Source organism: Mesocricetus auratus, unplaced genomic scaffold (genome assembly GCF_017639785.1).
Source record: "Mesocricetus auratus isolate SY011 unplaced genomic scaffold, BCM_Maur_2.0 Super-Scaffold_100014, whole genome shotgun sequence".
Classification (NCBI taxonomy): domain Eukaryota; kingdom Metazoa; phylum Chordata; class Mammalia; order Rodentia; family Cricetidae; genus Mesocricetus; species Mesocricetus auratus.
The window spans coordinates 3,824,506-3,849,722 of NW_024429197.1; the positions used below are offsets into that span (position 1 = coordinate 3,824,506).

Here is a 25,217-nt window from a genome sequence, read left to right on the forward strand (position 1 = left end):
GGAGCATAGTGAGGAAAAACTGGACCAAAACAAGGCCAAAAACAAGCAGGACAAATTTCCCATTCTGTATATTGATGCGATGTCAAATCACTCTTCAGATCTCCAGCTCCTTTCAGCTTTGTTGACTGTAACACAGCTCTCTCTCTCTCTTGGGCTGGTTACCTGCCCAGTCTACAGCTTTTCTAGGTAGGTATCCGACAGCTCCAGCATCTCCAACATGTTGGGGTCTCCAAGGCAATCCAGGCTTCACATTAGCAGCTTCAGTGTCCTCTCTGGGCCTCCATGCAGGGACACCCCTGACACATGTCTGACCTCAGTGACCTTTCTTAGCTGCAGAAGGAGATTCGATAATCCCTTTCTTCTATCCTTGACTCTACAGTCAGAACCAGTTTGCTGAAGCTGCCAAGTTCTGCTGGCTGGGGCTGGAACTTGGCCCCCTCATTCAATTATATGCTCATCAGCTTTCTGTTGTCCACAGTTTCCTTCACTGCTTAGGCTTTTCTAAAATTCCTTTACACAAGTTGGAACCTTAGCTGGGTGTGATCTCGTCCTTAGGTCACCACTCCCTTTATTTCATTTAACATAAGGCTTTTCATTAAACTTTTTATCTTCTTGAACACAGAACTTAGCTCCATTATACTTCCTGGTGTTCCTTTTCTCTTCAAACTGTACATTTTCTAAACTCTTTGACCAACAATCTCTCTCTCTCTCTCTCTCTCTCTCTCTCTCTCTCTCTCTCTCTCTCTCTCTCTTTCTTTCTTTTGAGACAGGGTTTCTCGGTATGACAGTCCTGGCTGTTCTGGAACTTGATTTGTAGACCAGGCAGGCTTGAAGTCACTGAAATCCTCCTGCCTCTGCCTCCCAAGTGCTGGGATTAAAGATGTATGCCACTACTGACCAGCTTCTCCCCTTCATTATCTGCAAAAGAGTGAGCATTAATAACCACAAGACAGAGTCAGTACTAGTCTGTCTTGAAATCTCCTCTGCCAATGTCATTAATCTAAAACTTCATTTTAACCTCTGGCAGATCTTTTCGACAGGGGCAAAAAGCAGTCACATTCTTTGCCAAAATATCACAAGAAAGGTGTCTTAGCCACCTACTAATATTCTTACCCTCTGAAACTTCTTGTGCTGGACCCTCAGTTTAAATTGCCCTCAGCACCATCTTCCTTGCTCCTCCAACAAGGAACATGGTCAGGCCTGTCACAGCAATACCCCACTCCTGGTACCAACTTATGTCTTAGTCACTGTTTTATTGCTGTAAAGAGACACTGTGACTATGGCAACTCTTATAAAGGAAAATATTTAATGGGGGGGCTTGTTCACAGTTTCATAGGTTTATCATCATGGCAAGAAGCATGGCAGCATGCAGGATGTTGGAGCAGTTGCTGAGAGTTACAAAGGCAGAGACAGAGAGACTGGGCTCAGCATGGGCTTTTGAAACTGCAGAGCCCACCCCAGTGACTCACTTCCTCCAATAAGACATTACTTCTTAATCCTTCTAATCCTTTCAAATAGTGACACTCCCTGGTGACTAAGTCTTTGAATATATGGGGACCATTCCTATTCCACTCCCTGGCCCCCATAGGCTTGTAGTTATGGTCCCACAAGGGACCACTGTGACTCTGTGAGGGGGACTCTATGACTCTGAGGGAGCACTGATTCTGAGGGAATACTGACTCTGTGAGGAACACTGTGACTCTGTGAGGAACGCTGTGACTCTGTGAGGACACTGTGACCCTGTGAAGACACTGTGACTCTGTGAGGACACTGTCACTCTGTGAGGGAACACTATGACTCTGTGAGGACATTGTGACTCTGTGAGGGGACTCTGGGAGGGGACTCTGTGAGGGGATACTATCACTCTGCGGGTGGGTGGATGCTATCACTCTGTGAGGACACTGTCACTCTGTGAGGGGACTCTGTGAGGGGATACTATCACTCTGTGGGTGGGTGGATGCTATCACTCTGTGGGTGGGAGCACTTTGACTTGGCAAGAAAACACTGTGACTTTGTGAGGGATACATGTGAGGCGCCACTGTGACTATGTGAGGGAACATCGTGACTCTATACTGAGGCTTCTGTGACTGTGACTTCAGAGATAATTCCTGGCAGATAAGGATCACACTGAGGCCCATTGTGTCTCGGTCATGTAGGAACCTGAGACCATTTGCCCCCTTAGGTGTAGTGGCCCCTCCCGTTGTTTTCAGGCTTCCCAGGTAATGAAGCTGCAGCCAATTACCAGGGGCCCTGCAAGTCACAGAAACTCTAGGAGCCAATGTCCCCTGTTTTGAATCAGTAGTGTTCCATTCATGATTCCATCATGGCAGGACTTGGGGGTTCCTTGAAGACCTCAGAGGCCACTGGAGTCTGTGTTAGCAGTCCCCTCAGAGAGCTCCTGTCACCTCTGTGTTCAAGCCCACTGTCTTGAGTGAACTTGAGTCTCAGCAGCTCCTGTGGCGTCCCTGGCGGCCATGGCTGCATCCGCCCCGTCTCTTCAAAGCTACTCACACGTGTACACCTCCGCTCATGTCTGAGCACACGGGCCTGGATCTTATTAGCGCCCGGCTCCCGTGGTGGTCAGATGGGCCTTGGAATCCATCCAGAAAGTGTCAGTGTCCGTAGAACGCGTTAACAACTTATCTAACGTGGAACATCAGATTGTTTGATCTGCCAATTAGGCGCCTGGAGCTGCTAACTGGAAACAGACGCCTACACATCATCATTGGAAGGACAGTCAGCCACCTCCCTGGTAGAAGTAGACCTGCCTTGTCTTGCCACCCTAGATTTTCCAGCTGGGTCTCCTCGTCCTAGGATTGGAGGCCTGAGACAAGGGAGGCTCTAACTCTGGTGCCTGTATCCCAAGAACTGGGCAGCACTGGAGATGTGTTGGTCCTGGAGAGCTGTTGGCCTGTGGGGTCTCACGTTCTCCGTGGGACTCTGGCACAGACGAGATTTCTCTGAGGCATCAACGGGAGGCCTGCAGAAATCAGTGAGAATGCACCAGCATGCCAGCCTGGGTGTCAGGCATGCCTCGAGGCTTGGTGTAGCCCAAACCACCCAACGACAGTCCTAGGCAGCTGCAAACCAGAACCTCAGCGCCTTCCCCCTCCCCAGCTCACCCCCAAAGTCAGTCAGTTGGTGTGGCCCCAACCCCATGACCATCACCGGCTCCATCACACACTCCCAGCCTCGATCAGCCCTTCAGCTCCACCCCACAAGCCTGTTCCCTTCCTCCCAAAGCCCCTGGGCCCTGTGTCAGGACAGAGTCTGAATCTTACTTGTCAGGGACTCCCTGGTGGTGGGTATCCTGCTGAAGGCCACAGCTGCCCTGTAGGGCATGCGCAGTTCTCACAGCTACCAGCCCCTGCCTCACCTCTGCACACTGTCTCCTCCCACCCCTGCTTTTCTCTCCTGCTCTCTCCCTCAACCCATCTCACCCCTGTCTCTCTCTGCCCCTTGCCTCTCCTCCCTCACCATCAGCTTCAGCTCCCTAACTCTGCTCTCTGGGCTGCTGGGTCTCCCTGCCACAGGGCCTTCGCTGTCTTCCTGGAGCACCCCATGGCATCCCACCTCCTATCCTTCTTGGAAGCTTGTCTATCTGCCCATGCGTGTGTGTATGTGTGTGTGCATGTGTGTGTGTGTGTATGTTTGTATGCATGTGTGTGTGTGCGTGTGTGTATGTGTATGTGTGTCTGTGCCTGCGTGTGCGTGTGTGTGTGTGTGGAGGTGGTTCAATTCATCCACTACTTGTGTTCTTGGGAATCAAACTCAAGCCGTCAGGCTCAGAGTCACTGCTCACTCTTCAGCGCTCAAGATGGACACAAGCTGTCAACACGTCAGGACCCTTCCTTGGCCTGCCTAGGTGTGTCCCCTGGTGCTTCCATGACTTCTCAAGTATGGTGTCAGGATGACTGACTGCGTAGCCTGTGTGCTACACAAGGGAAGGCTTCTTGGAGCAGGGATTGTCCTCTGAGGTGGCACTGTCGTCCTTGATGCTGTGCGGGGCCTTACGAGTTTCTATTCTCTGTCCCAGCACAAGTACCTCTGATTTAGACCAATCCAGGTCACATGTTCACCCCTGACCCAGGTCACGTGCTCACCCCTCAGCCAACCACTGTAGATGAAGAAAAAGTCATCTCTCCCCCCTGCCACCCGAGAAGATGGACCCACAGAACTCTGGCTCTGAGAACAGGGGCTTCTGGGTGTTTGGGGAGATACAGGGCAGATGGGAGGTCAATGGAAGTCATGGAAGATTCCTTCTTCTGTCACAGAGGAGGACCACCATGAAAAAGTTTAAGGCATGGTCCCAAAGCACCCAGCTAGGGTCCCTAAGTAGCAATCTAGAGAATCAGAATCTCACTCGACCACCAAGAGATGTCTAGGCTGGGAGATCAGCCAGTAACTGATCTTGCCTTGCAAGCATGAGGACCTGAGCCCATGTGAAAAAAAGCCAGACTGCCTTGTAATCCCAGCACTGGGAAAGCAGAAACAGGGGCATCCCTGGAGTTCGCAGGCCAGCCTGGACTACTGGGTAAGTTCCAGAGTAGTGAGAGGTCATGGATCCAAAGGAAAAAAAGACGTAACCACACAAGAGTGGTTACATGTGTGCGCACAAGTGTGCATGCGTATGTGTTCCTGCATACACCACCCACATACACCAAACACACCACACACATTCACCTACATACAACGCATATACACACAACCTACCACACACGTCCACACAACACAACACATACACGTATAGCACACACATATACACACACAACAAGTAGTTGTCTAACAGTGGAGGGTGACCTCAGCCACTGGAGGGAAAGAAAGGATTAAGACCCCTCCACTACAATGGTCATGCAGGAGGTATGTAGCGGGTACACTCTAAGGTCAGTGGGGTTTGGGGATTGTCTCTGCTAATGGAGGTCCTCCAGAGGAACCCAGAAATGAGGCCATTAGCTCTTTCTCAACAAAAAAGGGGGAAAAAAGAGAGAAATTAAGCCAAGGCACAGAAGGATGTAAAGAGAAGGAATTAAGAGATTAAAACTCCCTGTGCTCCTACAATCTGGTCCCGCAGGCAAGGGGGACAGATGGGACACAGCCAGGACCAGACCCTACAAATTGTTCCTTGAAAGCTTAGGGCTGAGCCAGGCCTCTGTGTCTGGGCTCCAACCTCCCTCCAGGGAAGTATGGACGAGATGGAGAAGGAACATTCCACAAAGACCTCACTTCTAGGGAAGAAAAAACAACCAACCCTCATCCTGGGTCTGCTGAGAGCTTCTTTTGATGCACCAAGAGCCACCTAGACGGCGGGTGACACGCACACTTCTGGAGGCTCCCTGCAATGATGGGTATGACCCTCTCTGCGGGTCTGGCAGGATGAAGCAAGGAAAAGGGAACCCAGTGTGCATCTGGTTACCCCCGAGAGAGTGTTCCTGCTGCCACAGACGTCATCAGGCTCCAGCTCCTTCAGTCTGAGAACCTGGTTGTGGCCCAGCATTCTCCAGGGATGCCCAGGCCTTTGGCCTCAGACTGGGGCTTCAGTGCTGGCCTTCTCCATCTGAGCATCCACGGGTCCCCAGTCCTCTGTCCGCAAATCACTACAGGGGAGTTTTCAACCCCGGGCCCAGAGATCTCGTCATCGAAACGTCCTCTTCATTCTATGCACACATCCTATAGCCCTGCGTGGTTCCTCTGGGAAGTGTTGCCCAACGCAAGGCCTTCCCCTCACCATCTCCAGCCCCTACACAAGACTCACGCTGAGGGCTGTGGGAAGACACAGCTGGACATGAAGCGAGGGAGGGGTGCCAGCATGGCTTCTCAAGTGACAGAGCAGAGGGACACGGGCAGGAACACTCAGAAAGGACAAGGCCCAGAGACCCAGAGCTGAGCCTCTGCCCTGGGCCCCAGCTGCCTTTCCTTCCGGTCTGTGTTCCCGCCTCTCTTCAAGTCATCCACAACCACCCCCCTCACACACACACACACACACACACACACACACACACACACACACTTTTGTCCTTTAACCCAGGAGGAAGCATCCTCAGGGAACCTCTGAAATCAAAAAGGGACATTGATTGCATCCAAGGAAAGTTTATTGTAAGCAACAACGAAGGACCCACGACGCCCAGCTGTCCTTTAGAACATAGAAGCCCAGACCTGTGCTTCCTGGGAACTGGAAATGAAGCACAGGACAGCCAGGGAGCATACTGGACCCCACTGTCAGCCTCACAGCCACCAGCCCTGAGCAAGCTGGAAGGCGTGGGGCCACAGACTGCAGGTACTCACTGTGGCCACCAGGTGGCAGACGTAGGCTTATAAATCAGACCGTCCTTGGAGCCCCATAGGTCACCTTGGGTGGCTTCTTCCATAAGTGAATGGCAGCTCCTGGACAGGGAAACAGCTCAGGAGGGAAGAGTTCGGTAAGGGTATCTCCAAGCGCCACATGGGTAAAAAAAAAAAAAAAAAAAAAAAAAAAGCCAGACTACAGGAATGGTAGCATAGGAACAGCAGTAGCAGGCTGGGGGTCTCCGCCACCGAGGCCGGCAGGCAAGGCTAGTTCTTCTTCATGGTGTAGCCCTGGATCATGCTATTGAAGTAAGCTGGAGTGTTGCGCTCCGGGTAGAAAAGAATCATGTAACACTTGGGACCAAAGTATCCCAGGCTGATGGCCAGGAAGTTGAGCACGGTGACCAGGAGGTCCATGGCAGTGACCAGCACCCCATCGTAGATGGACATGAAGGTACAGAGGGAGATGGAGGAGGTAAAGGAGAAGGTCATACTCAGAGTGATGAACTTGGCCTCGTTGTAGTTGGTGGGCAGCTCCTTGCCGGTGTAAGCAAAGCTGAATCCCGCCAAGGCCAGCAGCAAGTCCATGCTGGTGTTGAAGAACAGCCCATTGCGGTAATTAGGGTGGCATGAGAGGATCATGATGTTGGGGTCGTCGGGGTCGGTCCGGCCAATGGGGTTGATGGTGGTGGCCAGCATGTTTGCTGCCACCAGGACCGCCTTGATGGCGGTGATGAAGGCCACAAAGACATAGGGCCCGCGGTAACGCACCCAGAAGCCGTAGGCTCGTGGCAAGCGTCTGGCCATCTTGAAGATACACACGATCTGGAAGGAGCGCACAGTGATACAGGACAGGCAGACGGAGAAGCAGACGGTGAAGAAAGCTTGGCGGCAGAAACACGTGAAAACCGTGGGCGGCCCCACGTACACCGGCACCATCCCGAACGCCAGCAGCAGCGGCACCAGCATCAGGAAGCACATGGGGCCACCCGCGGAGCGCACCATAGGTGTCTGGAAATGCCTCCAGAAGATCAGCAGCGTGGCCAGTGTGCCGAAGAAGCCCAGGGCGGCCAGTACGGCAATCACAATGGTGGCCGCTTCGTGCCACTCCAGGAAGGCCAGCCGCCGCTTGAAGCAAGTGATGTCGTTCTTGTGGGACCACATGGAACCCGGGCAGGGCAAACAGTTAAACTCATCTGCAAGAGCCCACAGCGACTCCCATCAGCGGGACCCCCACCTGTGAGCCCATGTCCTCTGGGCCCAGACCCTGAGCCAGAGAGTTGAGCAACCATCCCCACCCCCACCCCCACCCTGTAACCTCACCTCACAGACCAACAGGGCCCAGCTGTGTTAAGTCATTTTCTCAAAGTCACAAAGCCAAATAAGGATGCAAACCCGGGTCTCCTTGCTCAGAACCCAACTATAAAGCCTGTCAAGATATCGCCCCCTAGTGGGAGAGGCCTGCAACCTCATTCAGTTAGCATTTTGAGTGGTGTATATTTGTGTTTACACGTGTGTGTGTGTGTGTGTGTGTGTGTGTGTGTGTGTGTGTGTGTGTGTGTACATGAGTATGCGGACTAAAAGACAGCATTGGTATTATTCCTCAAATACCATCCACTTTCTTTTTCTTCTTCATTCTCTCTCTCTCTCTCTCTCTCTCTCTCTCTCTCTCTCTCTCTCTCTCATTGAGAACAGGTCTCTCACTTGCCCGGAACTCAACAAGTCAGCTACACTGACTGGCCAGTGAGTCCCAGGGATCCCAGCACTGCTTCCAAGTGCATCATGCCTGACTCGTTTCACATGGGTTCTGGGGATCAAACCCATGTCCTTATATAAAAAAGGTAGGCCCTTTACCAACAGTGTGTCCCCAGCCCAGGTACCAGAGATGGAGGGCTCTGGAGACCGGCAAAGCCTGGCCCCTGTCTGCAGGTCACTGACAACTGTGACAGGCCAGTAGACGCCTTCAACAAACTTGATCAGCGCTTACTCGGGGCCCTCACGCAGAAGGTGCTTTTAATCAAAGGTGAAATCGTCAACTAATTCTTAACCAATGAGGTCATGAGAAAGATTTACACTCAAGCCTGAACTGTGTGCTACACTAACGTGAATTTAAATACAGGAGTCGGTGTTCTAGAAAGAGAGTGTCTTTCAAGTGGGAATTCAGTCACTGGGACCGGGGATCTGGCTCACGGGGTAAATGCTTGGCACACAGTGGGATGTCTGGTCTGAGTACCACACAGAAACCCATACTGGGCATTTTGCTTCATGGGAAGCCACAGGAGGCAGCAGGCCCGGTCTCTGGCTTTTTGATACTCACATTCCCTAGGAAGGCCCCAGAGACCCCGGCAAAGGGAAGGGACTCCTGAAAACTCCCAGACAGGGCAGGGGTGCTGAGCCATGAAGGGAACCTGCGGTCTGTTAAGGGAGGGCCAAGCAGGGGCAGTGGGAGCCATACCTGCAGAGCGGTTGAGGTAGGTGCCTTCGGGGCAATCCACGCACTCAAAACAGCAGGGGTGGAGACCCACGGGTTTTTTCATTTGCCCAGGCTCGCAGCTCTTGGAGCACCTGGATACAGGGATCTGGAGGAAGAAGACAAGAGATCCTGAGCCCTCGTGTGTGTGTGTGTGTGTGTGTGTGTGTGTGTGTGTGTGTGTGTGTGTGTGTGTGTAATTTTCGAGACAGGGTTTCTCTGTATTGTTTTGGAGGCTGTCCTGGAACTCGCTCTGTAGACCAGGCTGGCCTCGAACTCATAGAGATCCACCTGCCTTTGCCTCCCACCTTTTTCTCCCCCTCTGGGATACCAGTGTTCTCCCCACCTAGCAGGATGCTCCTGGGGAGAGGGTAGCCTAGCCCTGACTGAACTGCTGTTAGAACTGTGTCTTTGCAGGACTCTCTCGGTTTTGCCCATCTGTGACCTAATTCAACCCGCCACCCTCTGGAAGAACACCCAAGGGTTAAGAAAGAGACTTCATGGGGAGTTGACAAGACAGAGTGGAACCCTGAGGGTGCTGGCAGCCGTCTTATCACAAAGAGGACACCATGGCCAAAGGAAAACCTGACCTTGGTTGGGGAGAGCTGAACGATGCCGAGAGACCCTGCAGCCATCCTCGCCTAAACTGTTGCCATCTATTCCGCTACCATGCCTTCCTGCCGCTTAAAGCCAAGATTCTTGCTTGCGCGTCCTTCTGAAGAGCAGGGGTCTCGGGTGAACTAGAACATGAGGGTGACATCCACGCCTATTGTCTCTCCTGCAGGGGAGCCCAGCACAGGGAGGGACTGAATGGACGACTCACACACAGAGGGAACGGCAGGGAGGATGACACGGAAGGGGATGAGGAGGATGGAGAGTGTGAGCCCAGTGAGGGCAGCCATGAGTGGGCAGAGCACGGCAGAGGGAGGAGACACTGAAGTGCCTCAGGCAGTCACAGCTCTGGGGCAGGTGAGCAGCCACTGGGTCCTACAGAGGTCATTTTTGCGGCCAAGGAAAACCATCTCTTACGGATACAGCCAAGAAGGGCCTGGGGCTCAGACCACGGAGCCACAGAAGGACCCTCGACACCAGAGCCCATCTCTTTTTGTCTCTTTCAACTCTGAGGTCTCGCCTTCATGTCCCCCAGTCTTCCAGTGCCCGGCCATCACATGACATTTATAGACAACCTGTCACCCTCCCTAGCACTTCATAGAAAACCTCTCCTGATTCTCAGCAGTCAAAAGTGAATATCCGCGGGCTGATGAGATGCCTCGGCTTGTAAAGGTGCCTGTAGCCAAGCCTGTAGACCTGAGTTCAATCCCCGGAACCCATGTAAAGATGGAAGGAAACAAATGACTTCACTAAGCTGTACCTTGACCTCCATGTGCACACTGTGACAGGCATGCCCACATATGCATCATGCATACAGACACACATCATAAATTTAAAAGATCCCCAGTGCCTTATGGGGACTTCTCTGCCAAGAATATGAGTATGCACTGTGCAGGTGCACGAGCCTCAGCACATACATGCTCACACACGCACATGTGCATATGCATACACACGCCATAGTCCACCACACATTGCCAGGTCTGTCTCCTCTCCCACCTCTGAACTAGCTCTTGAGTGACCAGATTGATCCTGCTTTGCACCCCTGAGACCTCATCATGCTTTTCATTCACTCATCCCTCCACTCACACGTGGAAGATAGCTTGGGAGAAATAGCTCCATTGGCAGTGTGCTTCCCACAAAAGCATGAGGCCCCAAGTCCCATCTCTAGAGCACCCATGTCAGAAGCCAGATGTGGTAGCTCATGGCTGTAATGCCAATGTTGGGTGACTGAAGACAGGGGAATCCATGGGGCTTGCTGCCCAGACAGACTAGCTAAATTGGAAAATCCCAGGTCTCAGTCAGAGACCCTGTCTTAAAAAAAATGGGCAGCTACAGAGGTTAAGTCTGGCCTCCACATGTACATACCTACACATGCACCAGCACACGTATGTATGCACAGCTGCATGCACACAAACTTGGGGCACAAACTGATGGCAGATGCTGGAGGACAGCGTTGAAGATTTGCATATTCATGAATAAAACAGACAGTTTTAAATAGCATGAAGAATGCTAAAACAAAAATGCTAAACAGGAGAGCTTCACTGGGACTTTGAGAGAAACAGGATGGCTGGCTTCCAGCTTGACCATGGAGAGCCCGGAGACCTCACAGTGAGAAGACAGAAGAGCAAACTGGGAATCAGGAACTCAGATCCCTAGAGAACTGGGCCATGGGGTCCAGCACAGCCTCCAAAGATGTTGTCAGGTGCATGAAGTGGGTATTCAGGAACACATAGAGCATTCTACTTACTGGTAACAGAAACACCTCCAGGGAGAACAATTAATAAGAAAACTTACCAAGCAAATGACTGACTGACTGAGGCTGAATTTTTGCTCACTCAGATTAAAATAAAATAAAATTATAAATAAATAAAAGATAGAATCTCTAGAGAAACCCAAAGATATTGTAAGAGACCCTGAAAAAGAATATGAAGGGCATGTAAGCTTCTGGCACAGGAACCACATATAATGCAAGTATAAACACATACACCCCTAGCAAGAGGGACTCCAAATACACAAAACAAGAAAGAACTGAAGGAAAACAGAGAATGTGTAGTATTCCAAAGCAACAGGTGGAGATGTTAGCATCATACTTTCAATTGATACAGAGAACTAAACAGAGGATCCACAATGAAGTGAAAAGGCTGACCCACACCATAAAATGACATATGCCATCAGGACATTCTGCCCAGCAGGAGCAGCAGAGCACAGCACCTTCCTGAGTTCACATGACCATCTCCCAGGACAGACGCTATGCAGGCTTGGCTGTGATGCAAGTTTTAATCAAATTAAAAAGACTGAAATCACAGCAGACACATTCTCCAAGCAAAGAAAAAACAAATGCGATAGGTAAAAGGAGGGGCTGGAGAGACAGCTCGGAGGTTAAGAGCACCGGCTGCTCTTGCGGAGGACCCATCCTGGGCTGCATAGTGAGACTCTAGCTAAGAAAACCAAAGAGGACTGCAGATGTAGCTCAGTTGGCCGAGGTTGCCCAGCATGCATGCAGCCCTGGGTTTGAACCCAGCACTCCATATCCCAAGGGTGATAGGACATGCCTGCAATCCCAGCACTCAGGAGGTGAAGGCAGAAGGATCAGATATTCAATTTCATTCCAGTTTCACAATGTATTTGAAAACAGCTTGGGTTAGAGACCCTGTCAACAAGGAAGATAGAAAGGAAGGAAGAAGGAAGGAAGGAAGGAAGGACAGGAGGAAGGGAGGGAAGCAGGGGAAATGAAAAAGGAAAGGGGAGAGGAAAACAAGGAGGGCAAGAAGGGTGTGGCTAGATGGTAGAGCTCTTGCTTAGCATGTGAAAGACCCTGGGTTTGATCCCCAACACCATAGAGTACACAAACAAACAAACAAATAATAAAGGACCTCAAATCACTGACGTTAACTAGACCAGTGGTTCTCAATCTCCCTAACACTGCCACCCTTTAATACAGTTCCTCATGTGTGGTGACCTCATCCATAATATCATTTCATTGCTACTTTATAACTATAATTTTGCTACTGTTATGAATCATAATGTAAATATCTGTGTTTTCTGATGGTCTTAGGGGACCCTCAAAGGGTAGTGAGCCCTAGGTTGAGAACTGCTGTACTAGACTGTAAGAGTTGAGGTAGGAGGGGGTGTAGGAGTAGGATTCTGGTCCCCAGTGGAGAGACGTATCCACGGCAAACCATCTGGTTTCTCTGAGGTCCTCCCACCAGCGAATGAGAAGGTCACACAAGGAGGGGGTCGGGTTCTCACAAGAAGCTGGGTCATTCAGGGTAGACTGCTGGGTACCTGAGAACAGCCCTATGCTTCTGTCTTGGGGATAGCTGCTAAGATCCATTTACAACCAGGGCTGTAGGGCTGAGGGCTGGGGACCCTGGGTTAGAGGTGTACCACCATTCCCGAGTAGTCAACCAGAGGATGTGTACCACCATTCCCGAGTAGTCAACCAGAGAAACTACATGCTAGCAAAAGAGGACTCCAGAATGGAGGTGGAAGAGAGAGATGGTCGCCACCTGCCACTTGGCCACCAAATGCCCCTTTTGCACAGACAGGGCTGCCCAATATCCTAAAGGCTCTGAGACCCTCTAGGCTCAAGCAGGACAGTCTCATGCAGCCAACGTTTGCCAAGCCGTGTCTTTCACTGTCTACCGTGGACTGTAGTGTAAGATGTCCACCTGGAGCTGCCAGGCACTCAGCCACGTGGGACCTGCATTCCCCAGAGCAACCTGTGGCCACCAGGGCATGGAATCCAGCCAATCCAGCTGCCCATTTCTCTACCTTGGGACTTAGCTTGAAGGCAAGTCCTTGGAAGGTGACAGGAAGGTGGCACTCCAGTGGTTCTCACCAGTGTCTGGCTTGAGGACATTTCTTTGGACTGGTCTCTCCTCATGCCTTCCCATCTCCCAATCCCAGTACTTGGGGGCATGTCTGTAATGACCTAAATATGTAACCTGATTCCGTTACAGGGTCATTGCATAGATAACTAAGGGAAAGAAGGGTCCCTTGTCCAAGAGAACTGGTGTTCTTGCACAGAGGGGACATTTGGACACTGATAAGAGCACAGAGACACTCCAGGAGAAGAAGGCAAAGATCAGAGTGGAGCATTGACAAGCCGAGGAGAGCCAGGGAGCGCCAGCAAGCTGCCAAACCCCAGGAGAAAGGCCAAGTGGGTTTCTGGCCTCGGTGGGGACCATTGGCACTTCTCCCTCTGCTTCTGCCTCCAGAACCTGAGACAAAGAACTCCTGTGGTTTGAGCTCAAGAAAACAGGCAGAGACACCAACCTGGCTGATTCCACAAGCTCAACACTGAACTATAGCTGGAAGACTATGTCGAGAAAGCCTCAACCACAGACAAGCTGTGTGGACTTCAGGATATTGTGTAACCTCTCTGTGCCTTTGGTGTTCTAGTCCACACCATGGGGAGAGTCCCTGTGATGGGTAATCCCATCGACTTGATGAAACTTAGAATCCATGGGAATCAGTTCTGAGAGGACATCTCTAGAAGGTTTTGGCACAGGAGGGGGGATCCACCCTGGGTGTGGGCACTACCGTCCCACGGGTTGGGGTCCTGGGCTGATTAAAAAGGAGGAAGTGAGCTGAGCGCCCACATCCATCTCTCTCTGCTTCCTGTCTGTGGATGCGCTGCAACCCGCTGCCCTGGGCTCCCACTGCTATCCCTCCCCCACCATGATGGACTGTATCCTCAAACCACAGGCTTAAATAAACCCTTCATTCCTTAAACTACTTCTTATCAGTCACTTGGCATCAGCACCAAGGAATGTGATTAATGCCATCACCCCAGGCTGATACGGGAGTCACATGTGTGAGTGAGTGAGTGAGTGTGTGTGTGTGTGTGTGTGTGTGTGTGTGTGTGTGTGTGTGCTTCATCACAGGGCAGTGAGCAGAGACCCTTGAGTCCCCCATCTCCTGGATCTAGAGCACCTTAAGCTCCGTGGCTCTCAGTTGGCAAGTCTGACGTGACCCCAGACCCTACCCCCCAAAACGGAGACCCCACCGGCTGTCACTGATGCATCTGTGAGGACCCTTCCTGACTAGCCCGCAGGCACTACCCTCCAAGCTGACCGTGTTGTTGGGGGTGTGCCAGGACACGTCGGCGATGTGGGTCATCCTCTGATGGATGGGGGAGTAGGAGGCAATGCTTTGGAAGGGATTCTGGCTCAGGTCCCACTGCCACTGGATGATGTCCAACGTCATCGGCATGTCCCCGTTTTGGTCAAAGAAGAGCTGGTTGCCCAGGAGGGTGAAGTTGACAAGCCGGAGCTCCCTGAGTAGCTGGAGGGGGTCGGAAAGGGGAAACAGAGCTGGCCTCAGAGAAGGGAGCAGACATCTGAGAGTCTACCACCCCCGTGTCAGCCTCGGCGGCTGTCAATGTGAGTGTCAAGCTTGGGGAAGCGGCCATCTGCAGGTGGTGGATGACTCTGGAACCTGATGTGCCTGGAGCTAGACCTCGGCCCTGCCACTCTGTGAAGCTTTGTGTCTGTTGCTTAACCTCTCTGGACTCAAGTTTCTTTTCTGCAAAGTGGAGGCAGTAGGACCCTGTCTTCTGGGCTCTGGAGCCGCGTTAGAAACCTAGAATGAGGGCTAGAGAGAGCTCAGCAGTTAAGAGCACTGCGTATTCTTCCAAGGACCTGGATTCAATTCCCAGCACCCATATTGCTGCTCACAACCACCTGTAACTCCAGTTCCAGGGGATCCAACGCCCTCTTCTGGCCTCCATGGACACTGCACACATGTGGTGCACAGACATAAACACATGGGCAAGCACTCACATAAATAAAATATTTTTTAACATAACTTAGAGCAGTAGCAGAGAATACTGCTCTCTCACCTTCCCCTCCCCAGAAGTCACCTGGGGTGTCCCTCAGGGGCTCTCTCAACTGCAAACATCAGCATTCAGTCCTTCCCACTTCCCCACACCTAGGGTCAGCTCTCTCTGAGTCCATCTCCCCAAACTGGTGCTAGCAAGAGTGTGCTCTGAACAGAGCAGCCTGGAGCTGAATTGCAGTTCTAGCTGTGCCCTGAGTTGGCTCCCTGTGCCCCAGTCTCCCTAAGCATAAAAGATCAACCATGATGACACATCCTAGGGGGCACCAAGCAATCGGTGCAGCACCGCTCTGAGCAATGACACGGGCTACAAAGGTCTTGGCACCCAAGAGTCAATTCTAGCTGGCAGCCAAATGCCTTTCAAAGAACTACACATTTCAAAACAGAAGTACGTAGAGCTGTGGGACTAGGTTCTGAGGCTAGGCAGTGGAGACACACGGCTGAAATAGAGCACAGTTGTGTTGGTGTACCTATGGGGGGTGTATATGTGTGCAGTGCATTATATGGGTGGGGCGTGTGTGTGCCTGTGCACCTGCACGGAGCCCAGAGGAAGACATCAAGAGGCTTGCTCCTTCACTCTCCTCCACCTTATTCCCTTGAGACAGTCTCTCACTGAACCTGGAGCTCGGTTGGCAGCTAGCAACCCCGGCAATCCTTCCGTCTCTACCCTCCCGAGCACTGGGGTTATGGGCATACACAGCCAAGTCCAGCTTTTTACATGGGTTCTGAGGATTCAAACTCAGACCTTTGTGTTTTCTGGGCACCTGGAGATAGGGGAATGCCTTGTGGCCTCCCATACTCCTTTGTTCAGATCCTGAGTCCCTGAACATGGCAATGGTGGAGTAGTCCCTGCAAGATTAGGCCCTCACCTTCCATGGGTAGACCATCCCCTTGGTGCAGTGGATCTGGTTGCAGCTCAGGAATCTGTGCAGGGCATGGGCCACCGCGTAGACCGCGGCGTACACGCTGTAGACCACACGCTCCCCAGAAAGCACAAGGATGTTGTTGAAGGACTCGGTGACGTTCAAGCAGGCATCACAGTCCTGGTTGCAAGTGGCCCGCAGGTTGGTCTTGTTGACCATGGGGTGCTCTACTTTGGTGTGGCGCACTCGGAAGTCGCTGAAGCCTGGGATGGACATCCTCTGAATGGTGATACCCAGGAAAGTGCCCGTGTGGCGCAGCTCTGTGAGGTTGTGCAGAACTGGGTCGATAGCCCAGGACTCGGAGGCGATCCACACAAGGCCGGTGAAGTTCCAGCGCAGCACCTCCAGGAAGAAGTTGTGCAGGGCCAGCTCTGGCGAGAACACCACCACAACACGTGCTGTGGTCCGGTGCAGCTTGTCTAGGATGTTGTCCAGTTGGCTCTGCTCCTCAGGCCCCATGCCCTGGCTGGGTTCGGGTATGGGCAGAACCTCCTGGAAGGCAATGCAGATGTCACCTGTGTTGATCAGACGCTGGCTCAACAGCTGGCCATTCTCCCGGCCATAGTCGTCATTGCTGACGAGTAACACAATCCAGTTCCAGTGAAAGTAAAGCATCAGCTGCACCATGGCCTCGATGTGATGGGTGGCGCTGGGCACTGTGCGCAGCATAGCAGGGAAGCGCTTCTTGTCCCTCAGCTTGTCGGAGATGGCGCTGTATGTGATCTGCCGGAGTGAGGTATTAGAGGAGGTACCCTGTAGATGGAGATTCTGTCCCGCCTGATCCCACCGCGGCTTTGCCCCAAACAAACACACAGAGACTTACATTATTTAAAACTGTTTGGCCGATGGCTTAGGCTTCTTACTGGCCAACTCTCTCTTAATTAGTAACCCATGACTATTAATCTATGTATTTCTACAGGGCCTTATCTGTAGATGTTACTCCTTCAGTGGCTACATGGAGTCTCCTCGAGACCTCCCTCTGAGTCCTCTCCCCAGAATTCTGTTCGTCTCATAGCCCCATCTATACTTCCTGCCTGGCTACTGGCCGATCAGTGTTTTATTCATCAACCAATAAGAGAAACATACATGCAAAAGGACATTCCCCATCAGTACTCCTTCTGACATCATTACCCTGGTGACATATGGGGACACATGCATGCCCAAAGCTGTGTTTACATTGTTATTATCATGGCTACCTTAGGAAATAGGAAACCCTACTATGCACCATGACTTGACTAGTGACCCCATCAGTCTCCTCATCACCTACTGACCTACCTAACAGGGCACCTACTGTGTGTCACTCCCTGTCTAGGTGATGCACATCTGCCCCCTTCCCAACACTTAGGAACCCTGACTGAGCTCCTTCCGCATGTCTTGAGCACTGTTTTCATCCTCATAGCAGCATCCCAGCCTCTCCATTGACCATACGTCCTCCTAGACCCTACATGAGGTCTAGTTCCCACTCACTGGCTACTCTCTCTTTTCACGGTTCCTTCTGTCTGCTGTGACCTCAGTCTCAGCACACTCCTAAGTGTAGGCTCCTATCTTCATTTCTCTTCCACCACCCCTCCCTTCTTGTACAAACATCATTTTAAGCTGGTGACCCCATCATCCAGCCCTTGCATTAGCCTCCCTCCTGAACCTCAGGTGTGGGCTTGGGAATGTCCACCTCCCATCTCAAACTTCACCTTTCTGACTCCAAACTCTGGCTTTTCTGAGTCCACCCAGCATCTTGCCACCTGTCCAGAGGTGTTGGGAGTGCAAAGATCTTTCTGCCCATAAATCATTAGAGAAACCAGGAAGGTTGATCACAGAGGAATATCTCCTCAATGGGAGGGATCAAATAAAGCTGAACATGGATTTTTGTTAACGACTTGATGACCTTTTTGTCATCTGTGGTGGCAGACCTCACCCAAATCCCCCAGAATGTTTACCCCAGACTCTTCCTCCATAGCTCCAGTTAAGCAAACCCACTCTGCTACAGAACCTACCCTTGCGGTCACCTGTACTGTGTAAAGGAGTCTCTGTGGAGTCACACCTTAAGCTTATTGTGCACCTGGAATGATTGTTTCCTAGAAACCTTTTCCCAAACTGTACAGTGTTTTAAATATGCTGACTATGAACCACCTGACACCAGATTCCCCGAAGTCTGATCCGGGTTCGCAAAGTCAGTCTGCACTGGGTTTTCATTCTCATCTCTTCCCGGATCACTGCCTGCGCTGACGCCCGCAGGGTCCCCGTCACACACTCATCAGTCAGTCCTTTCAGTCGTCCCTTGAGGGTGCCCACCCAGACCCGTCCCGACCTCCCCATCCATCCCAGCCACCGTCCTCGTGGCCTCTGCCCCCCTCTCCTCCTACTTTCCTCCAGGCCCTAGCTCCGCTCATCCTGTTCCGTAAGCCCATCAGTGCCTCTTGCAGCTGCCAACCCTGCTTCCTGGAACACTCTCCTCCCGGATGCTCGCACAGCTCCCCTAAGCCCTTGAGCCTTTTTCCTGTGCTCAGCAAACCCACCTAATCACCACGCTGAAAAGGCCAGTCCTCTCAAGCCTGCCTCAGTCTCCACCCCAAACACTCAACCCCCACCCCTGGCTACTCTGCCTTTTACCCATGGCATTTCTAACATACTGCATCACCCATTTATCCACACGTGTTGTCTGTGTCTTCCCATAGAAGACAGACTTCATGACGGCAGGGATTTATGATTGGTTCCCAGTCATTTCCCCAGCACCTACAACCATCCCTGACACACAGTAGGTGCTCAAGAAATAGCTGTTCCATAAATAAAGGGATGAGCTCAGTCCTGGACCATACATTTCACACCAAAATATTAGCACATATTTAGCACCTACTATGTGTCTGACCCTGCTCAGGGTACACTACAAGGTAAGAGCCACAGCAGCAAGTTCAATACTTGTGCCAGCCTACTGTGTGCCAATCTGATCTTTAGTCAATATTCTACAGCTCTGCTGGACTGGGCGCTTTCATCTCTGTGCTTGGTGACAGATTAACAGCAGTCAGAGCTTTGCAAGATGGCTGAAAAGGAAAAGGCACTTGCGCCAAGCCTGAGGATGAGTTCACTCTTCCAGGAGAAAACCGACTTCCACAGACTTCTTTCTGACTTCCACACATGTGCCATGACATGTGCATGTTTTCTTCCCCAATAAGTAAATGAAAATGTATAAAAACAACTTAAAAGATGCCAAGCATGACATGGCAGCCCATACCTTTAACCCCAGCTCTTGGGTAGCAGAGGCAGGTGGATCTCTGTGAGTTTGAAGTATCAGCCTGGTCTACAGAGTGAGTTCTAAGACAGCCAGGGCTACATAGAGAGACCCCCATCTCATGCTCCACCCTCCAAATTTAAACAATAATAGCAGTCATACAATCAGCACTTTCTGAGTGTATGTGTGCACAATCTGTGTGCACATATGTGTATGTGTGAGCATGTGTGTATGTGTGAGCATGTGTGTATGTGTGAGCATGTGTGTATGTGTGAGCATGTGTGTATGGGTCCACGTGCACATGGGTGGAGGCCAGAAGTCAGCATTAGGTGTCTTTCTCAATCAATGCTCACCCTGTTTTTGGAGATGAGACCTCTCAGTGAACCTGGAACTCACCAGTTTGGCAAGACTGGCCATCCAGTGAGCTCAGGGAAGCCTCCTGTCTCCACCCAGCCCCCAGTGCCGGTCCTGGTGTTTTATGTGAGTGCAGGATATCCAAACTCAGGTCCCCATGCTTGCACAACAAGCACTTTGCCAACAGTGACACCTCCCCAGGTCCTGGTGACACTCCTTGAGGACCTATTTTACCAACAGAGCCATCTCCCCAGGTCCTGGTGACACTCCTTGAGGACCTATTTTACCAACAGAGCCATCTCCCCAGGTCCTGGTGACACTCCTTGAGGACCTATTTTACCAACAGAGCCACGTCTCCAGGCCCCAGCGGCACGCTTTAAGGAGTCAAGTCTTGTGCTAGACAACTGAATGAGCCAATACTGCACGGTCTTTAGTTCTCATTCCTGAGAGAGAGGCAGCTTGCAGTAGTGACAGCATTACAGACTACCTACTGTGTGCTGAAAACTCCTTCAGGTTGACCGCTTTAACCCAGACAGTCCTGGATGGAGCTTCATCAGCCCACTTACAGATGGGAAAACTGAGGCTCAGAAGGGTGAAGAGATTCACCACAGGCTCCTGGTATAGTCAGGCTGCCTCCTAAGCCTGAACTGCTGTCTGCCCCTGCTCATGTTCCTACCATGGCTGACAGGGAAGAGTTTCTCACCCTCTGGGCAGCTGCCCTCTGCCCCTCCCCAGCCACATCTCCCAGGCATCACCTGTGGAATGAGGAAATGGGAGAGGAGGCTGGACACGGTGGCGGCAGACTCAGAGTTGTCTGGGCCAATGACAGCCACCACGTGGGGCATATAGTAGCTGTAGTCTTGGAGGATGGGCAGGAAGTCATCATCCTGTGCCAGGAAGTAGAGTGCAGGTTGGACGTTGTTGGAGTGGTAGCACACGTCCACCATCTCGTAGCCAAGCAGCACACCTGGCAGCAGAGTGCTATGGTTGTTGATCTCCTCCACAGCGAAGCGCATGGCCTGCATGAGGTTGTAGCCCAGCACCTTCATGTCGTACCTGCAGGGCCACAGGGAGGGAAAGAGATAAGAGAAGCCGCTGCCCTGCTCCCCACACAGGAAACCTTGGCAAGGAGCGCACTACAGAAGATTCTGGCATTTACCACGTTCCTGCCATCGTTGTCTCTGTGGCCACACTGTGAGTCCTATGATCTCTACCATTGTCCGCCCATCCCCACAGTGATCTCCTCCATCATTGCCATCCCTACTGTCTCCATTGTCTCTCCCTATCCCAGCACCACCACTGCCTCACCATTACTATATCTTTGTGATCATCGCCGACAATGACATCACCATCACCAACACCATCACCATCACCACCATCAACACTACTGCATCATTATCATCACCACCACTAACAACATCAGCACCGTGGCTACCATGGGTACCATCACACCATTACCATCACCAACAAGGACACCATCACTATCATATACCAGCACTGCTACCATACTACTATCAACACTAATACCACACCACCAATAACACCATTACCACTACTACCACTATTTCTACCCCTAACAACCACCACCACCACCACCATCACCACCAGCACCATTGCCACCATCACTGCCGCTGCACCACTGTCGCCACCAATACTACCATCATTACCACCAGCACCGCCACCACCATCACCGCATATCACCAACATTACTGCCACAACTGCTACCACCACTAACATCATCACCAGCGCCACTACTATCCCATTACACTCCCATCTTCACCACCATAGCACCGTCATTGTAACAGTCACTATCAACCCCACTGTCACTACCATCAGCATCAACACCACCCTCACTAAAACAACTAACGCAATAGCCATCACCACCATCATCATCAACACCGCCATTACCACTGCTACCACCATCACCGCCATCACCGCCACCATCCCTATCCCCATTTAACTACCACCGTTATTACTGCAGTCAGCATTATTAGTGACAGTGCCATGTGTCTGCCACTGGTACTGTCGATCATTAGAGACCACAGCATCAGCAGCAGCATCGTTATCAACATCATCGTCGTCATCATCGTCATCGTCATCAGCAGCAGCATCGTTATCTTCATAGGCATCAGAAAGCCTAGCACCACGCTCGGTGCCATCGCTGGGCACCACCACATCACCAGCCTCAAGTCCACATAGCATCTTCCCCACTGTCACCTAAGTGGGGAATTCCCACAGTCCACCCTCAGGCAGCCTTTCCCCTCTCCTTCCCTCTTCCCCATCTCCCAGAACATTCCTCCTCCTGAACAAGGTCAGGATGGCTCCAGTGCTCACTCAATCTCCAAGTGGTGCTGTCACCCCAAATGGCTCACAGAGTGGGGAAGAGGACTCTCCAAGCCTGGAAGCACTCCCTGTCTCCCCAGCCACAACCTTGGAAACTGCAAAGCTCCCCTCAGTGTCCAGTGTCTGAACCTGCTACCCAAACACCACCTTCTGCCTGGCAAGGCAGAGCCTGGCGTCTAGACTAGTCTTTGGCATGGTCTTACTGGGGCCCCCACATTTGCCAACTCGGCTGAGGATGGCTTTGGTGGTGACCCTGTGAGCTTAAACATCTCGTCTTCAATCCAGGTCTCAGGGTTACAAATACAACTGCTTAAAATTTCAGCAGCACAAATTGGGCAGGGGATGGGGGCACTGGAGACTAGCAGGCAGGATGGGGAGCTGGCAATGAATGAGGAGAAGCATTCTGGGTCCTGGCCTGGCCTTCTGAGGACTACCCTTTCCCTGGTCCTGACTCCGTGCCTCGCCTCCCCTTCCCCCGCCTCTGGCAGCTTCACGTGGGCACTCACTCGTTGCACTTGGGCACCTGAAGGTAGTTGAGGTGGGAGATGCTCTTCACGTTGGCATGGAGGGAAAAGAGGCCACCCAGGAGGTAGTCCCCAGCCAGGTGGAAGTCGGAGTTCTCTACCAGCTCAACTGGCTTAGTCAGAGCACGAAGCAGGAGAAACAGTAAGTGGAGGGTCCTTGCCTGGGGCCCCATGACAGCGGAGTAACAACAGCTTTGGGAGATGCCCCTACCTCGCTGTGGAGCCTGTCACCCCACACTGAGGCATTTGCACACACATTTACATAGTGACCATCCTGTCTGGGGACAGGTGGACAGCCTTAAGTGCTCTGGGGAAGGAGCAGAAGCTGGAGCAGGATACAGTTCTGGGGCCCAGTGGGGCCTGCACGGCACCGGAGGACAAGGCGTCTTCATGATGTGGCCACACCCAAGCTCCTGCCTGAGCTCATACCTGTGTGGCCACTGACGGTGAAGGTGGCAGCTGTGGTGACATGCAAAGCACATAGGGAAGGCAGAGGGGGTAGCCATGGACACAGTGAGCCCAGCCTGGTCCGTGGGTTTGGTGTCTCCCTTGGCACATAAAGAGAAGAAATCGGCATACCAGTTGGCATGCCCAGTAGATAGAAGGGGCCAGGGTAGGGACTAATGGCTGCCCAAACTCTTTTCCCCACCACCTTCCACCATGTGCCCTCATGACCCTTATACCCTTTCCTGTCTCTTTAGTCCTGGTCTCTGACCCACCCCCCTCCTGGACACACTGGGCTCTGAGCTAGCTTGGGATGCTGAGGGGTAGGCTTTCCTCAAGGCAGGGTCTGTAAGCCAGTCTGCCTTGTTCGGACACTGGGCAGGGAGTGCTGGGGAGGTCTGCACTAGGTTCCCACTGGCTCGGCCTCTACAGATCCTAATTCAGCCTCATAGGATGTTAGAAGACATCTCAAGGGTGACTGGGTATGGTGGTGTAGGGCTGGCATCCAACACTCAGGAGGTAGAGCCTTGGTTATACAGGGCGTGGGTTAGTTTTTGACAACTTGACATCAGCTAAAGTCATCTGGGAAGAGGGCCCTCAATTATGGAACGTCCTCCATCCCACTGGCCTGGGAAACATCTCTAGAGGGTTATTCTTGACTCACGAAGGATGTGGGAGGGCTCAGCTCACTGTAGGAGGTGCTACCTGAGCAGGTGGTCCAGGGAGGTATGAGAAAGCAGACTGAGCAAGCCACAGGGAGCAAGCCAGCAAGCAGCATCCTCCACGGCCTCTGCATCAGCTCCAGCCCCCAGGTCACTGCCCCAACTCCCATCCATGAGGGATGATATAACCTTTAAGCTAAAAAGAACCATTTCCTCCCCCAAGTTGCTTTTGGTCCGTATTTTATCACAGCAACAGAAAGCTGTTGGGACCAGAACAGGGAGTTTGGGACCAGCCTGGGCTACTGGAGACCTAAAAAAAAAATCTGAAGAGGTAATGAGTGGGGCACTATGGCTTCTGTAGACCTGGGACGATTTCTGCATGGGGATGAGAGCACCCATCACCACCACCAAGTTGACATGTCCCCTTCCCCACTTTTAACAGTTAACTGGCAGGATCACGGGGCCCATAACCAGGTCTCCATTCCCACTGGTGTGCAGCCTCTAGGACAGACATTGAGGCTAAATGGTCCTCGTTCACCAAGTGCCCCACGCTGCAAGCTGCCACCCCAGAGTTTTGTCTCTTAAACAGTTCGTCTGGTCCCCGGCTACTGAGAAGTGTCAAACTTGAGGCTGAAGGGTCAGGGCTGACTCCACCAGTCAGGCTGCACGAGAAGCTGTAGTGGTGTCCCATGGCTTAACATCCAGGGATGTAAACAGAAGCTTGGGCCCACGTTTCCTCTTGTACTGGTACCCTGTCACCCACCTGTCCTTCAGGGTCTTCATCAGGGAAAGATGGAATAGCTCACTTTTATGAGCTGCTATGAAGGGTGAGATCAAAGGTTTTCTGTTTTGTTCTGTTACTATTTACTGTGCGCGCTCACACATACGGATATGCCAGGGTGAGCGGATGGAGGTCAGAGGACAAGTTGCAGGAGTGGGTTCTTGCCATCTACCATCAAACTCGGGTCACTAGGCTGGGTGGCAAGTGTCTTTACCCTCTGAGCCATCTTGCCAGTCCATGGCTAAATTCTCAGTCCAGTGCTCTAGACCACACTGGGACGACAGTGACATGGAGCTGATACATGAACTAAGGACATGAAGACAGGACCAGGAGAAGGGACAGGTGTGTCCCCTGCCCCATCCTGCTGAAGCTCCCGGGCACAGTGTCCAGGAGGTAGCAGATGTCCCTCATTTCCTTAGAACATATGCTTGAGTGACAGTGCATGCAGCAGTGGCGGCAGGGACGTCCGGCCACAGTCAAATGGTCTCTGTTCAGGCTCAGGGCTGTGGCTGGGGCGCTGGCCATGGCAGGGAAATGAAGGGGCTTTGTGGGTGACCGCAGACATGGGAACTGACAGTGATGACCATGCAAAGAAAACCTCAGGAATCTAAACAGGGAGCATGGCCTTGAGAGCCAACAGTCCCAAACCTTAGGGAACACTGATGGTTTTGAGTCCCCTTCTCTCCCAGTTAAAACAGAGATATCATGGGAGGGTCATATAGTGACAATGACAGAGGAGCCCAGAAGCAGTGACCTCA

The 25,217-nt window shown here is 52.0% G+C and overlaps 1 protein-coding gene across 1 annotated transcript; it reads right to left on the reverse strand.

The window, feature by feature from the left end:
* Positions 1-6,477: 6,477 nt before the first annotated feature.
* On the reverse strand, positions 6,478-20,754 carry Tas1r2 (taste 1 receptor member 2). The gene is made up of 5 exons (XM_005081067.4): positions 20,461-20,754; positions 16,075-16,851; positions 14,444-14,653; positions 8,738-8,861; positions 6,478-7,478 (listed from the first exon to the last, which is right to left on the reverse strand). Exons 1-5 carry the CDS (start codon positions 20,752-20,754, stop codon positions 6,550-6,552), a joined length of 2,334 nt encoding a protein of 777 aa, XP_005081124.2. The 3' UTR covers positions 6,478-6,549.
* Between the last annotated feature and the right edge of the window lie 4,463 nt (positions 20,755-25,217).

Excerpts from the sequence above, each read along its gene's own strand:
- Tas1r2 (XM_005081067.4), bottom strand. The coding sequence starts at position 20,754 with ATGAAGGTGCTGGGCTACAACCTCATGCAGGCCATGCGCTTCGCTGTG. Across the intron at positions 16,852-20,460 it reads CCCATTTCCTCATTCCACAG|ATCACATACAGCGCCATCTC; the intron begins GTGATGCCTGGG and ends TCACTCCGGCAG. Across the intron at positions 8,862-14,443 it reads GGCACACCCCCAACAACACG|ATCCCTGTATCCAGGTGCTC; the intron begins GTCAGCTTGGAG and ends TTCTTCCTCCAG.